The sequence below is a fragment of the Perca flavescens genome, chromosome 12 (assembly GCF_004354835.1).
Source record: "Perca flavescens isolate YP-PL-M2 chromosome 12, PFLA_1.0, whole genome shotgun sequence".
NCBI lineage: Eukaryota > Metazoa > Chordata > Actinopteri > Perciformes > Percidae > Perca > Perca flavescens.
Window position 1 is genome coordinate 20,174,263 of NC_041342.1, and position 16,164 is coordinate 20,190,426.

Below are 16,164 nucleotides of genomic sequence, written 5' to 3' on the forward strand. Positions count from 1 at the left end.
TCTCTTTGATAAAACCCAGAGTCTCGGACTAAAGAGGAAGTGGCGGTGCCCTCAAAAACCTTACCCTGCCCTCTGACAGACTTTCACACAGAGTAGATGTCAAATCACAGATTCCAGGAGTGTCACGCCATATCTCGCCCTCTCTGCCACCGCGGCCCACTGGGAAGTTCATGTGCTGTACCCAGATAACTCTCCCTCCTCCCTTCCTGCTCACCTTGTCTTATTATTGATGACTCCATTGGTTGGTGCGAGACTTGCCTTCACTGTCATCATGTTTCAATACCAGGAAGGAACACAGATCCTGCTGACAGCGCACCGCCCAGGTACCGCACCAAATTGAAATGCAGGATCTTGGGGGCTTTGACTGTTGTTGGAACACTATTGCCCTCTTGATTATTCAGACTTTTGTGTTCAACTTTCTTGTCCAAGACTTTTATTTTTTAACTGTTGAACCACTGGACTAATATGAACTATGTGATATTTAAATGCAATTGCTGAATTGTGATTTGACGCGGTTTGAAAAAAAAGGATGGAAAGATTTCAGTGCCACAGCGTGAAGGATTGACTGTCATGCACATGCGGTGTGTTTGCCATCTTAATGACTATTAGTATTGTGGAGCCAAGGGTAATTTGGTCATATCATTACAGGACAGCTGCACGTCTGGGGACAAAATGATAATTGATAATGTTGTCGTGGAAGGTGTTTAAATACACCAGTAATGAAGCTATGTCTTCAAGCTTCTATTCTGTTATAATTTATTTGTAGTCATTGTTTAGTTGAATAACTACCTCAACTTTAAGAAGTATCTTCATGAGACATTGGATTGATGTCAAAATTTAAAAAGTAGTTTACCCTTTTATTGTTTCCACCTAAATGTAAAGCAATAGTTGACATTTTGGAAATTTTTTTCTTTCTTGCCAAAAGTTTGGATGAGAAGATTGATACCACTCTTATATAGTTTGTGTCTATGTAATATGAAGCTACAGCCAGCAGCTGCTTTAGCAGCATGAATAGACTCATGTGCAAACATGAATTAGTTTGGTAATGTGAAATTTAGTTAATTGTTGTGACAACAACAACAACAACTTTATTCTACATAATAATGCTGATTTTTCAACTAGCAGTTCTTGCTATTATCAAGCTAGACAGAATAAAGCTCTGTCTGTCATGACAATACATACTTGGTAAATTACTATACTGAAGGCATTTTATCTTGGTGACCTGGTGAGTCTCTTTAGAGCCATCTGAAGGCAGTAGGTATCTGTTCCATCTGCAGTCTTTAATTGGAGTGATGTTGCGCACAGCAGATCGCACAGGGTAAATTTTGGGTAACCAGCATCAGATTGCTGTAAAATAACCACAGAAACTATGAAGGTAAATATGGTGCAAAAGGTGAGAGCTTGTAGAATACAGTTTGAGAACTTGCTGAACAAACAATCTGAACCTGTATGTGACAATTTGCACTTGTAAAAAATATTGGCACACGTGTTCTGAATTTAAAGTTACACAAAGAAAGAAAACACATGAAAAGAAATCTGAACTTGTAAATTGAAATTTGCACTCGTAAAAAATATTCACACACCTGTATTCTGATAGTGAAGTCACAGAGAAAATATATATATACAGGAGGAAAGCAGATTTTTATTGTACAAGCTCTCATGTGTTTTTTTTTCTTTGTGCGACTTCAAATTCAGATCACATGTGTGTGAATATTTTTTACAAGTGCAAATTGTCACATACAAGTTCAGATTTTTTGTTCTGCATGTTCTCACATTGTATTCTACAAGCTCTCATCTTTTGCACCACATTTACCTTCATAGGAAACCTCCCTGCCCGTGTGCACATCAAGCGTGTCGTTTTGATTTATTATTCTAACTCACTCAGGACCGTTCTTTCTGATCACAACCTGAGTATGCCAGGTGTGCATCAAGGGAGCCTTGCCACGAAATTACCAAAAGTGTGTTTGGCGCGGTCCCAACGAACTTGGCAGAGCACACTTGAACCTGGAATTGGTGATGGGTTCAAGAAAATATAGCCAGCAGTGGGTGTTCTCATGTGCGTACAGAGCAGCAACTAACCATCGACTTGTAGAGGTAAAGAGAACAAATGCTCTGTGAAGAGAAAGTACTGACAGTTGCTGATTCTGACGACAGAGAGAATATTGGCGTCATTGGGCAAAAATTCCACAATACCCTTTCAGCATATTGTAATTCAAGTGGTCTGAGAGAAAAATTGACTTGCACCCTTTTGGCTCTGTTTTCAGGCTTTAGAAAATCTAGCCCGTGACTTGGCATGAATATGCATTTTTCCCAAATTATCGAATATAGTGAATCATTGAAAGGAAGAAGGAACACACACATAAATAATATTTCATTTTGTTCCCATTCAATGGCACTAAAGGGAAAAAAGAATGCCCAGTTCTTATGTTTGGCTTCATACACGTGAAATCATCAAATAGACAAAGAAAAAGAATTACAAAGCCAAATAAGTTTTAAAAGGCCACGTGTGTGGGCTAGATTGTGTAATTGGAGGGATAGGTAGATACTTCACTACGAGCTGCTTTTGATCATTCTCTGTTTCACAGATTTTGTGTTTACCTCAACTCTTTTTTTGAGTTAAAATGAATGATTCAAGGGTGATGTAACACCTGTTCACTGTAGTGCAAAGTAGCACAAGAACGTTGAATGATGCTGTTTTCCTTCAAACGTTAACATTCCCCTAGCCATGTGCGAGACATCAATATTTAATAAAAGCATACTCTTTGAATTGTACCATTGAAATTTGAAAGACTATTCTTCCCTCTTCAGACAAATGTGGGCTTTGTGGTTGCATCACAAATCATAGCTGTGTCTGACATAGTTATGGAGGCGCAGTGGAAAACTGGCAGTGCTCAAATTATGGCTAAATAAACAGAACAGAAAAGAGAGACACCAGAAAACAGTTGTGGCTTAGCGAAGTTCTATGTTTTCTATCTAAATTTGCATCACTGAAATTGAAAACAACCTCAAGCCCCTTTCACCAGGGGCAAGTTAACATTTGTTGCTTTATAAACACATTTCATGGCTCCTTGGCATGTTTAAAAGAACGAAAAGTATTGACTGTATCCAAATAAGTTCTTTATTTACATACATGAATGTGGTAAATACACAAACAGGTTTGTATATTTACATGGTTTGGGAGAGAATATCATGGTTTACACCAATGCTTCCAGCAATAATGCTTTATTATGCTATTTTCTAATTGATAAAAAGTTTGTTGGAAAACCGCTCTGGATCCTTTGAACTTTTAGTATGCAGTTAGTTATTGTCAAATCATGTCTGTAACCATATGCCTGTACTGGGTTTTGGCATATTTTTCTGCAGTGTTCTGATGCTCTCAACCTTTTACACTGAGCCTGTGTTTGTCAGTTGATGTGCTCTGTCTACGGTTTTATACACATTCATTTTGACAATGCATTTATACACCACTGTCTCACAATATCAGTATTCTGGTAATGTAAACACTCCCTCAGGCTTACTTTCCCCCCACTGCTCTGCAGTCTCTCTTATGACCAAACTCAACAGAGGGAGGGCTCTGCTGCACTAACAGTAACCCTCCCGTCACAAAGAGGCAGAAAGAATGGCTCCCCTAATACTCTTCTGCTCCTTAATCTGCCTGTTCCTGTCTTAGCCAAATAGATAAAAGGCGACGACGGAGAAGTTGGACAGCAGCCAGAGAGAGAGAGAAATGGGTGTACAAGGTTGCATGGAGTAGATAACGTGCAGGGAGAACGGGGATGGTGTTTAGGGGAATGTGTGTGGATCTGAGAGAGAGACAAAAGGCAGACAGAGAGAGCAAAGGAAGCCATGCATCATCTTCATCTGTCTGAATGATCTCCTTAACCCCCAGTCTTTGCCAGTCAGCCCCTCTGGATCTCTATATGGGGGTTAAACAGGGATTTAGCTAAAGCTGAAGCTGCCCTCAAATACGGAGAGCTCTCAGTTCCTCTCAAAAGGCCTCAACTCTCCAAAAGACTATCTGTACGATTTATATTCAACTGCTGACTTGTGACCATCAACCCCCTTACAAAATCATACAACTACAGTACAGAGTTTTTCTGTATTCAGACAAGGTACATAAAACCTGCCTTGCACGAGAAAAGAGGAATGTAGAAAAATGTCTTGTTGCAAAACTCAGAGAAGCTGTTGTAGCTGACATTTACTATGCAATGTCCACATGATGCAATAAAATCGGGATTTGACTTTATGAAGGGAGACTCAACCAAATACTACTTCTATGCTATTATCTATACCAATAATAAAAAATCCTATTGATTAAAATCTGCAGAACCTTTCTGATTCTTCTCACCTTTATAGTACATATTCATGTCCTGCTCCTAACAATTGTCAACATTGATTTCTTTCAACCATGCAGGCAATCTTTTTCTAACCGTTATTATAACCACAGTGTTTACCCAATCCTAAAGCATTTTGAGGAGGGGAGGAGAGATCTTGAAATATATACAGTATTTCTTGAGATGGCAACATGACATGTTTTGGGGAATTTGGCTCCATCAATGTGAAGCACCGTTCCTAAAATGCAGACCCATAAAGATCCCTGAAGAGTAGACACTGGTTGGGGTGGTGGGGGTGATGTAGCTTGAGCAAAGCATCACAAATATATTTAAAGAGAAGCATCCAATGGTTCATGGAATTTGGGAAGAATCATAATTGGTCAGGTTCAATTATCTAAGAATGTGTTAATGAGAGGAGCTCTGAAAAAGCTTGGAAATAATGTTGGAGCTGGCAGAAAAAGCAGAAATGCAATAAAAGAAAAGATCTTCCTCACCGACCTTCAAAGTCAGATTACCTGACCAATTATAACCGTATCTCAAAAATATGGTTGGCAGATCAGAAAACGTTCATGGGGTGCTTCTCCGGTAATATGATGAGTCATTCTGGAACCTGCTTTCATCTAGCGCAACCAGCAGGCCACATCCAGTAAAATATATACACACAACTATTCCTTTTCCATAATCATCAGGTCAAAATTTCACTTTTTCCTAGCCTGGGTAAACCCTGACGAACTTCCGGCAAATTTGAGATTTGCTCTGCAAGTCAGTCATGCGAAGAGCCCATTCAAACCCATTTCCAATGTTCACAAAATTGAGGCACCAATCACAACTGCTGAAGCGGGCTTTACACCAATCACAACCGCTGAGGCGGGCTTTACGTGACGACGATAGCGCAACGACGGCGAGCAGCTTTTTGTTTACATTCAACATGACGGCTACCGAAGCAGTGCTTCACGTGCTCAGCAAACTGCAGGTCAGTGTAACATATGCCGATTTCATGCCGGTCAACTCTACAATTAACTGACACCATAAGTTATACGAGTTACAATTCTCAAAGACACACGCACACAGCACAGTACAGTCTCTTTTTCCTTTCTCTAAACTTTTCCGCCGTGTGTGGCGCGTACCCGCTCGCGGTGTGAAGCGCGTCTCCGCGCTATTCTCCCACATGTCGGGAACGTCATGAATTAACCTGCAACATGTTAGCTGTTTGGGAATTTTTCAGCGCGTGTGCAGAAGATAACAAGTTTGCAAAAGTGTGAAAAGCGTCACCCGGATCGTTGCTCTAATTGGTTGAAGGACTATCCAATGCGCCCAGAGGCATTTGAGTGGCGTCCGTTGGTGACGCCCCTCTGGAAATGAATTGTCAATGAACCTTTCCCAGACCCACTCTCAGTTACAGCTGAGAAGGGTCTGGTGTCAACCAGGCTAACTTTTTCCAAAACTTTGGTTTACAGTATGACCAAATACCTGCAAAACTAAGGGTTTTCTTGTCAGTCTTTGATTGTACTTTGTGTTTAGTAAAAATAAGCACGTTCAAATAATAAACTAAGATAGCTAAACATTACCTGCTAAATATCAGCATTTTAGCATGTAATTTTAGTGTTTTATTCAAAGCACCGCTGTGCCAAACTAACCTCCCAGAGCTTCCAGAGTGGATGTATATGTTTATTCTTCCTAACCATTAATAGAAATACAATAAAATAATAATGTGAAGGAATCGAGATGAGTTTATCCAGAGAAAGAAAAGGACTAGGGAAGTGAATGTATGGACAAGACCACCCTTCTCCCTCCTCGCCTCGCGGATAGTGTTGCTAAGTCACTGTGATGACTCCATCAGTGCTACCCGGCAATTAAGATCTCACAGATCAAAGCAGTCTAAATGAGCTAATCCTCAGAGAACCGCTGCTCTCTCCTTCTCCGTCTATCTCTCTCTTTCCCTTTCTATTGCTCCCTTACCCTGGTTACTTTCTCGCGACTCATGGCTTCATGTGCTGACTGTGTTTGGATTATTGACAGCACTGGGTCCGCTAAATGTAAAATGGTGAATAAATGTGCATTAATTGATAACACTTTCATATCCTTAGTGCCAATTTGCACAGGCTCAGGAGCATGTTTTTAAGGCTCTCAAGACATAATTGGTGATCATGAATCTGTATATCAGCTGCCCACATGCAGCAAAGCTGAGCGCAGAAGCCTAACACAAACTTATAAGGACCATTTTGGCAGAAAAGCATTTTGCACAATGTTTAATTACAATCAATATTCATTCACTCCAGACCTGCATGGTGCAACAAGCCCCTTGTGAGTGTGGTGAGTTGGAACCAGCGCTGGCGTGAAACCGAGTGACAGCTTTGAGGTCAATAGTTGTTCAAAGGAGCGTGACGCCACTAGCTGCTTAGCAGCTCGGCCGTTATCATAGAAAAAGCAGAGCATCTGCCTGTGACTCCTGCGGACAGGTTTAACGAGGTGGCGCTGCTCGTCATGGGGGCCACTTTAGCAGGGCCTGTCTGTCTCTCACCCCTCCTGCTCCTTCTCTCTCCCCCGTCTTCCTCCTTTTCTCCAATCCCTTACTGCAGGTCTGCCAAACAGGGGTGTTTGTGTTTAGTGCTGCCTCTTTCCATTAGGGAACCATTGTTTCATGGCGGGCTTTTGTGATGAAGGCTTATTTTATTTGTATTTATTTTATTTATTTATTTATTTCTCCCCACTGTAACTTGAATCTCTTCTTGTGTCTCTGTCTGTCTCTCTGACTATCTTTCTGCATGTCTGTTTCTTCTCTAACTGCCTTTGTACCAGCTCTTTGTTTTGGGATTTTCTGCCACCACCACCACCTGTGCCTCATTTTCTTCCAAATCGCGAGACAACAGTCCTAGGATTAACCAATACAATCGCCAACACTGATTTGCAACAAATGTGGAACAAATACTTTTTGTTAAAATAACAGACTTGTTAAAATAATGTCAGAAGTTGCTAGAGGCTACAGATTTGCAACAATAATAGTAATTGTATACATTTTTTTACATATATCCATTTCTGCTTTCACCCTAAAAATACAAGGGAGGTGACTCGTTTAAAAGAAATAGTCCCTATGAAGACTGAGGTCTGTGACTTGTAAACTGGACATTTTTGCTTTTGAATTTTGTAAGTGTAAAGGCCAACACACACTGACGTGCATCAAAATTCTGCACCCATTGTTGTCCTTGCATGTAAGACTGGGCGAATCATGCCAACACAGGATATGCCATTGTCCTATTTTCGAGCTCCGATGCATGTTGACTCTTCAGAAAAGCAGCAATTTTATCACATTTAACTCCACCAATCAGTGCATTCGGTCTGCTGTACCTTGATAACTTCTTCTGTTGCATTTGGTGTGTGCTACATGCTTCAATTTACTCATGTCATCCTACAGTGACATGGGTCAAGGTGCTGCCATTGTGCAGACTTACATAGCCTACATATATAATAATGGGCGCAAGTATGTCGTGTGTGGTGCCCTTTACACAATCATGCTACACTCGTGCTTGCAATTTGTGTTGTACTTATTTTTTTTAATGTTATTAGCCCCACAACTGAATTCCATGCATGGTTAGATATGACTACATAAGTGAAAAGAATTATGCACCTTTAATGCAAAATGTAAATAATCATCGACACTGCATTTGCAAAATATGTCCAGGCATTCCACAGCCAAGCTTACAGCTTAACGTTTGTATTCACTTTTATCTAGCATTTTTATTGCAGCTTGTAGCGTTAGCCCAGTGTATCCCTAAATTACTAATTTGAGCCTAAACTCATACTCAATTTATACACTATAGTTTCTGGTACTCAGGGTGTGGTCCTGTCAGGAAAACCTAACCTCTCTGTTGCCTACTTTAAGAATGGTAGAGCAAAAATACTAAATGTTAAAATTGGCCTAGTGTGATTTTCAGGACTCATTCTGTAGAGAACTTCAGTCTTCAAATATCAGTCTTTGTGTGCACTGTGCTTTGGAACAGGTGATAATCTTTTATACATTCTACAGGTATGTTATTTTTTTTGTTTTCCCAGTCAAAGGTGTTTATGATGCAACCCAGGGAGCAACACAAACCCCACATCCTTTTCAGCACGTGAAAAAAACGAGGATAAAGCGTTTTCTTTCAAGCTCTGGGAACTCTGGAACAGACTGAATGGTATCTTTTATTTATGGACGGCGTCGGTGTGATACATAAATAATTTCTTCAACAGGGTGTCGGGGGCTTGCGGTGCCAACCCCAGCTGTGGCTGATTTGCAATTTAGGTGTGGCACTGAAGGCCAGAAGTGCTGGATTTGGCATTGAGAAAAAATAGACAAGAGTTGTGATCTCGTATGACACTGCATAGGATTACCATCTGTAGCCGAAGAGCCGATTGCTGCCCTAGATTGTATTGAAATGAGGGGACATCAGATTGGTTAGTGGTCGTGACAAGAAAACAGATTTCTTTTATAGCTTTAGCTTTGTGCCCCTTAACACTCCTGCTTAAAACTGCCTATGGCTAACAATCATTTAAATTTGTATATTGTTTGCAATAATTGTCGTGCAGTTTATTTGATACCGACATTGACTTCATCACATCAAAGTTTAACGTATAAGTCCTCAGCGATACATGATAGTTTCATATAAAATAAGTTACTTGTACCTTATGATAAAAAAATAGTTTTTATTCACATCTTTCTTGAGATAATGGATAGTGGCAGAGTGGAAGCACTGCTTTATGTTAGTCATTTCTAAGAACTCTGAATGAGCATTAGGGAGAAAGGTATTTCCATCATGTTCCAGCGGAGGCAGCTGAACTTCCTTTTTGTTCTGTCTATTGATTCTAGTTTACTCTGGCTCTGTGTGCCAAGCCAGCAAACCACCCACCAGCTGTCCTCGCAAAGTCAGGGATGTTAATATGAGTTTGATAAATCCACAGATGGCATGCTGCTCCCACCCCCCATAACTGCCATTCCTGATGTGTTCCCACATACTGTAAATGGAGTCGATACAATTTCAACCGCTGGAGCTGACCCATTAATTAGGATGTAGGCTGGAAGGTCCTGTAGATGTTGGTGAGTTAGTGTGCCTGTACTGTACACATAGAAGCACATGAGGGGCACTTTTACATGCGTGTGTGCTTCTTGCTTCATATGATGTTCAACCTTTTTTTACTGGTCCAAAGAACTACAATCTTATAAAATAAGCTGGATCTGCACGAAGGCATCATCGTTGCCATTATTTCTAGTTCTGTCCTTGTAATCCTTTAATTAATGCTTTTAACAAATCATAGTGCACTTAGAACGTGATAGATGTGTTTATATGTAAAAGGTAAATAGGCCTTAACTGTAATAATAAGGGAAATTCCAACCCGTATCACTGATTTCTCCTTGTGGAGCTTCTTTGCCATTTGCTGCACCTTTTTCATATAAAACCTAAAATGCCAGGGGAGACTAAACAAACCAGCACAGAGAAAATGAAATGAAAAAGAAAGAAGCTTGGGGAGCATGTTCCCGACTGGCTAGATTGCCACAGCCCTGCAAGTAATCTGCAACCAAGCTAACCTTTGTGAAGATGAGCGGTTTCATTTTGCTGGAAAGTTGAAGGAGTTCATTTTGCACATACATATAGATTAAAGACTGTTACAATAAGAAAATGAAAATACAAAGAATTCAATCCAGCGTCTCAATCTGTTCAGAAGTGCCATCATTTCCCAACTGTCTTAAGTATGTACTTTTCATTTGGTTCTCGCAATTATTTTTTAAGACTAGGTGTAACTTTTCTTCAAATGGATCTTTTGCAACAAAACTTTCTAAACAAACAAACAAACTGAACTGACAATATAAATAAATAAAGTAACTTCCATTGTCAGGCAGCAGACAGCTTTCGCTCTATGAAAATAGCGCTGCTGCTCAAAGGAGGAAAAGGTCTTTGTGGCAACTGCAACTCTTCATATGGAGCCACTCGTGTAGTTTCATTTTTTCTTTTTGTTACTGTGACAGTTGGGCCAGCAGCTACAGCTTGCTAAGTAACGGGTCAAGGACAACTTATTATTAGAAACACAGTACTATAGCCTACTGAAGTACAAGTACCTGCAACCTCTTGGATTCTGAGCAGTAAATACTGTATATATTCTAAACATGATAAAACAGAAGCTGTACTGTCTTTATAACCCTTTGATTTGAAAACAGCCATGGGAAGAAATATGAATCAGGCTTTGGGTTCCCATTTTTAGCATAAGCTTTAGTAATATTAAAATGGTTTGGAAAAATCCTTTCTGTTCCTGAGCAGCACCAATTTGTGTTTTGGATTACTGCTAGGCATTTCAAAGACTGTCATTGATGAGCTGAATATGGATATTGGATTGCTAATAAGCTGAGTGCTCCAGTCATGTTGCTGAGCCTCTTCTTTCCTAGATACTGAATACCCCTTGTCTTATGTTATGTAACTTTCAGTTGGTGCCACCACTGCTGACAGTGGCAGAACACAAGGACTGTTCATGTCTAAAAATGTCCTCCTTATACCCCCTCCTGAGTCTTAGAAGTGAAAGGAGGAAGGACAAGGTGTTGCTGTGACAAGGAACAGTGGGGAACATAACTAATGAACAAAATCCTCAGTTTTTTTTTTTTTTGTGTACTAAATTTCGACCCCTGAAAAAAGGCCTCATGCTGCTCTCCAAAATTGTACCAAAAAACATTATCATAAAATGTTCCACTGCTGCCAGGTTCGAATATCAGCATTTTTGTTAAGCTATTTATGAAAGAAACTATATGCATGCATACTGTATGTTCAAAAACAAGTTGGAGTTGCCACAACTTTTTCTGTCTCTAAATCTGGTGTAAAAGAATAGATTGCTTTAAATACCTCCATGCCGATACTAAGAATGCCTATGTTGGCAATTTGTTGGACTTGCTCTAGAGGCAGAGCAATGGTTGTTCATCAACCTTTTTTTTTTTTCCATAATCTGCATTTAATTGCAAGACACTTGGGTTTTTATTTTTGTTTGTGCCAATAGCTAAATACAACCCAAAGCCAGGAGCAAGTGTAATAAAACAACAACTTTATTGCACTAACATGTCATAAAGGTAATCGTCTTACACACACACACACACACACACACACACACACACACACACACACACACACACACACACACACACACACACACACACACACACACACACTGCTCTAAAACTTCCTTTCCTCCAACTGTCACCACAAACCGTCTCAGGAGTGCCACTACACATTCTGCAGAGCGAGTTCAGAGACAGGAACCTTGAACAAAACTATTAAATCAAAGATGGCGATATAGCCTAATTGTAATGCTTTATAGAGGTTGTTACTGTATTTGGGGTAAGAGCATAGTTATTTGTCAGTTTTAGTCACATCTACAAGCTTAAAAGAGCAATTGACCTTTCACAAAGTCCCGCCCCCCCTTAGTTACTGTTACGGCTATCAAGCTTCCTGCTCTGGCACGTATGCAGTTTACAATAATAACCAAGACAGATTTACCATTGTAATTGTTGGTAATCCTTGAAACAATGGTTCAGTCAGGAACACTGTTGTCATAGATTTAACCATTTATTACAACAAATGGAAAAACAGTTATGCTTTGAACTGATGTCTTTGCTCTTAATAATGCTCCCTGGATTAGCCAAGCAGCATGCTAAGCTGAAACAGGGAGCACAATTCAGAAAACCCTAATTGGTATACAAGAGTGGGCCCAAAAAAAGGTGGAGGCTGGGGTGGTGGAGGCAAAGAACAGGACAGAGGCGCATTAGTCTGATATAGTATTTGGGACTCGCTTCCACATAGTGAATGTGTTATTGTAAACATAGCTTTTGTTATCCTTTTTTTAATGCAATATGTATTCCCATAAAGTATTTTTGGCTTTGGAGCAATGCTAGCCGGACATGCTAATGTTTGCAGGTTAGGTTAGAGCAGAAAAACACAGTGTTTAATCCATTTCTTAGACTTTTGCTCTTGTATTTTTGGTTTGGAAAGGTTAAAAAAAAAAGCTTTATATATAATCACTCTTAATACAGCCCAATGCTCACCTCTTCAACATGTGGAGAAATTAAAAACACTTGACAGTGCCTATTAGTTACAGTTGCTAACCTATGATTGAACAATCACTGTTTTGGGGAGACGTTTATCAAAGGGTCAATCCTTTAAAGTGCCCATATTATGAAACAAAATCACCTTTTCTGGGATTTGGGGTGTTATTTTGCGTTTTTGGTGCTTCCACACGCATACAAACTTGGAAAAATAAACATCCATGCTGTTTTGAGTGAGATACGGGTTTCTGAATGTATCCTGCCTTCAGTCTCCGGGTGAGCTGGTCAAAATCGGCAGGGCCGTCTACGTCATTGTAGATTTGGTGTGCTAACCACTATAGCTAATACCACATCAGCTACCGGTTTCTCCAACTTCGGTCAGTACAAGGCAAGATTAGCCAGGAGACTTCTTCTAAACGAGGGCGCACTTCCAACTTTTTTAAAGATAATTTTTTGGGGCTTTTCCCTTTATTTTGAAAGTGGAAGAGAGATGGTGGACAACACATAGCAAAGGTTAGCAGATTGGATTCAAACCCTGCGCCGCTCCAGGACTCAGCCAACATGGGGCAAACGCTCTTACTGGGTGAGCTAGCTTCTATCTAGTAGTCCTTACGTAGCTACTGTGCATGTGCGACTCCCAACAAAGATTGGATAGAAGTGAGATGCCTCACTCTGTAGCTAAAACAGAGAGCTCAACACACAGGGTCAAATGAGGAGCTGCAGCAATGTGCAATACAATAAAAATATGGTATTTTTGAAAATGAAACAATGTAAACCTATTCTGGTACAACCTCAAAATACAATTTGAACCTGAAAATTAGCATAATATGGACACTTTAAGGATGATTTTTATTTTCTGAAATTAATTGGCATCATATAATTGCTTCTTGTTCTTGTTTCATGGTCATCCAGCAGATCTGGAGCAGCAGATATTACATTTTCTTCCAAAAATGTAATATTTGCTCTGGTAAATAAATACCATCCATTCCTCTCCAATTATGTCACACACTGTATTAGCCCATATAAAGTACCTCATTTTAGTTTCCAAAAGTTGCTTTATCTGTCAAAAAATGCATTTGCTACTCTTTTCATCGACAGTGTCATTTAATGAGAGGCACTTACAGTAGACTCTAACACAATTAGGTGTTTCATGACGACCTCTGTAAAGAAATTAATCTCTCAAATGAAATTGGTCTCAGTGCTCAGTATGTCACCCAGTGGGATGCGACTTCATTTCTATTCATTGACCCTCCATGAATTAAAGCTCATTACCTTAGCACCTCACTTCTCTGAGGCTCCCGCAGCAGGATGCAGGCTTTTAACCGTACCAGCTCAGAAAACCTTCCTCTCCTTCCATTTGATTCAAGGATTAGATTTGATTACAGATTTGAAATGGACAACCTCTGCGACAGCCATGCAATCTCCTTTTTGTCGAAGTCTTCTCGTTAAATTTACATATAGCAGATGGGATTTTGACTTGAGATTTTTTATGTTTCATGAGCACAACAAGGATGGTTACAACACATAAAAAAAGCAACTGTAGTTATAGAACTAGGAATTAATTTGTTGTTGATTGTTGATATATTGCTACCAGCAACTGTTGCTTCAGTGAATAGGTCAACGATTGGCATTGATAGCTTAAAAAAATCCTTTAAAATGACATTCAGCTATTGTCATTGGCTTGTACCTATCTACAATCAATACACTGTTTTATTCTACACATCTTGTCTCAAATGTCATGTTACTACTTAATAAGATTACTACTGTTCAACAACAAGACAAAGACATGTTTTTTTTCTTTTTCCCTTTGGTGGAAGTGTATTGTGTAAGTGTGTATGTAAACATAGTTTTGACAGCAGCTCTCAAATAAAGAGAACCATGTGCCACACAAGCAAGAAATAATACAGCCAAACTCTGCACACTCACAGTCCACATCTAGGACAGGTTGGCAGCAATAGAAAACAAGTAATACATCTTTTTGTTTTGCGTAGTCATGAAAATATCTGTTTTATACAAAAATTAAATACAGTTACAGTATGTTACAACTTCCCCCCCCAACAAACAGGTGAGCTCAAGCATGACTACAAAGCCTCTGAAAAAGTAGGCTAAAGGAAATACTAGAAGTACTACATTGGTACTTGTCAAGGGCCTTGATGATAATAATACATGTGCAGCATTTGGCAAAACAACAGACACCCTTCAGCAAATTAAAATCACCAGAGTCAAAAAAGCGCAGGGAGGAGAAGGTGAAAGAAAAAGGGAAGAGTTAGGAAAGGAGATGAAGAGGATAGCAAGTAAGGAAAGAGGCAGTGAGGCAAGATGTTTTAAGATGTCCCCGTCCACATAATCATTTTTTAATAACTTCAGATGATACTTAGAAATCATGTGTCTAATTTTGTACAACACAGTACAGTCTCTCACTGTGGGTAGCTCTATCTGAGTCTCCAGTCTGCCTTTAATGAAGTGTCAGCCAATGACATAATCACAAAGCGAGGGATCCAACCGCTTCCTCTGTGACATTATAAGACAGTAGTCCGAGCCTTTCACAAATCCATCTAGCATTCAGTATATGATCAGTGCACAACCTGTTGCAACACTCACCACTGTCGCCTTGGATATACAAAATAGTTGCTTATATTGTATGCTGAGCACATTGTCACAGCCTTTGTCCTTGATTTGCTTAAGGTTGAGAGTTCAGTCTCAACACATGTGTACTTAGGGTTTTGTTTGAGGATGGGAGGCTGTTCAGGTCTCTCAGCAAAGGGAAACTATCAATAGCAGGAGTACTACAAGGGTAAAAGCGAGCTGGCTGATGGGGGGATGATGGAAGGAGGCCCGTCCAGACAAGTGGTCATCACACTCCTCGGCGCCCTGGCAGCGAGCTCTCTCACACAGGACACCGGTGAAGCCAGGGGAACAATGGCACCGCTGATGGTGGTGGCAAGTGCCACCGTTCTGACAGCGCAGCATCGCGTTGTCACACACCCGAGCTGCAGAGACAAAGCAAAAAGGGCAGGGGAGACAGGAAGGGGTGATTAATAGAGCACTCAGTGATAGGGCGGCAGAGAACATCAACAGGCAAGTTCACAGGGCACAAGCTGCCTCTTCTTGTCCTGTCTGCATTGCTCTGTGTCCTTAGAGCACAGCTGACACATTAGGGAGGGTGAAGCCAAGGACTTTTGTGGAGAAGTGTGGTGGAGAAAGAGGAGACGGATAACCAGGGCACATACTGTTTGGAGCCCATATCCTGTGAAAACCCTTTTCATGACTGATTGTTTATGACAAAAGAACACAGAAAGACGTTTTATGGATTTATGGATATTTTTAGGAGCACCAAAGGGACTTTAGAGCAAATAATCCTGGCAAAAAAAAAGACCAAAGAAACCATGGCAGTGATGAGGTGAAATTAATGATTAGTGAATCAAAGGATGTATTGTGAAACAGCCCCCCTGAGCAGGACAGGATAATTCAATTTTGCTTCCCTCTGGCACAATGACACTCAACAGAAAGAGGAGAAGACATGGGATGGATACCTGGCTCCACCTGCACCACCACTACTTTTGATATGCAAATAAGCATTTCTAGTGATTCAGCAATTGCTGCTATTTTCTTCTCTGCCTGCGGTTAACCTTACAACAAACAATACAAACCGGTAAGAGGAAAATAATGTAACATCCAGGACTGCATTGTTCTAGTGGCCACCAAACATTTCTTTGTTTTCATATAGATTGATTAGGATTACAAAAGCTAATATTCACAATTCTAGACAAAAACTCA

At 40.2% G+C, this 16,164-nt stretch overlaps 1 protein-coding gene across 4 annotated transcripts in view; it reads right to left on the reverse strand.

Moving 5' to 3' along the window:
• Positions 1-13,186: 13,186 nt before the first annotated feature.
• The window catches only part of LOC114564999 (netrin-G1), a 93,440-nt gene continuing 90,462 nt past the window's right edge, over positions 13,187-16,164 (reverse strand). For all 4 annotated transcript variants that reach the window (XM_028592766.1, XM_028592769.1, XM_028592768.1 and 1 more), the window contains one exon: positions 13,187-15,377. In XM_028592766.1, the coding sequence (XP_028448567.1) occupies positions 15,142-15,377 (236 nt within the window). In that variant the 3' untranslated portion in view covers positions 13,187-15,141. The remainder of the gene's footprint in view (positions 15,378-16,164) is intronic.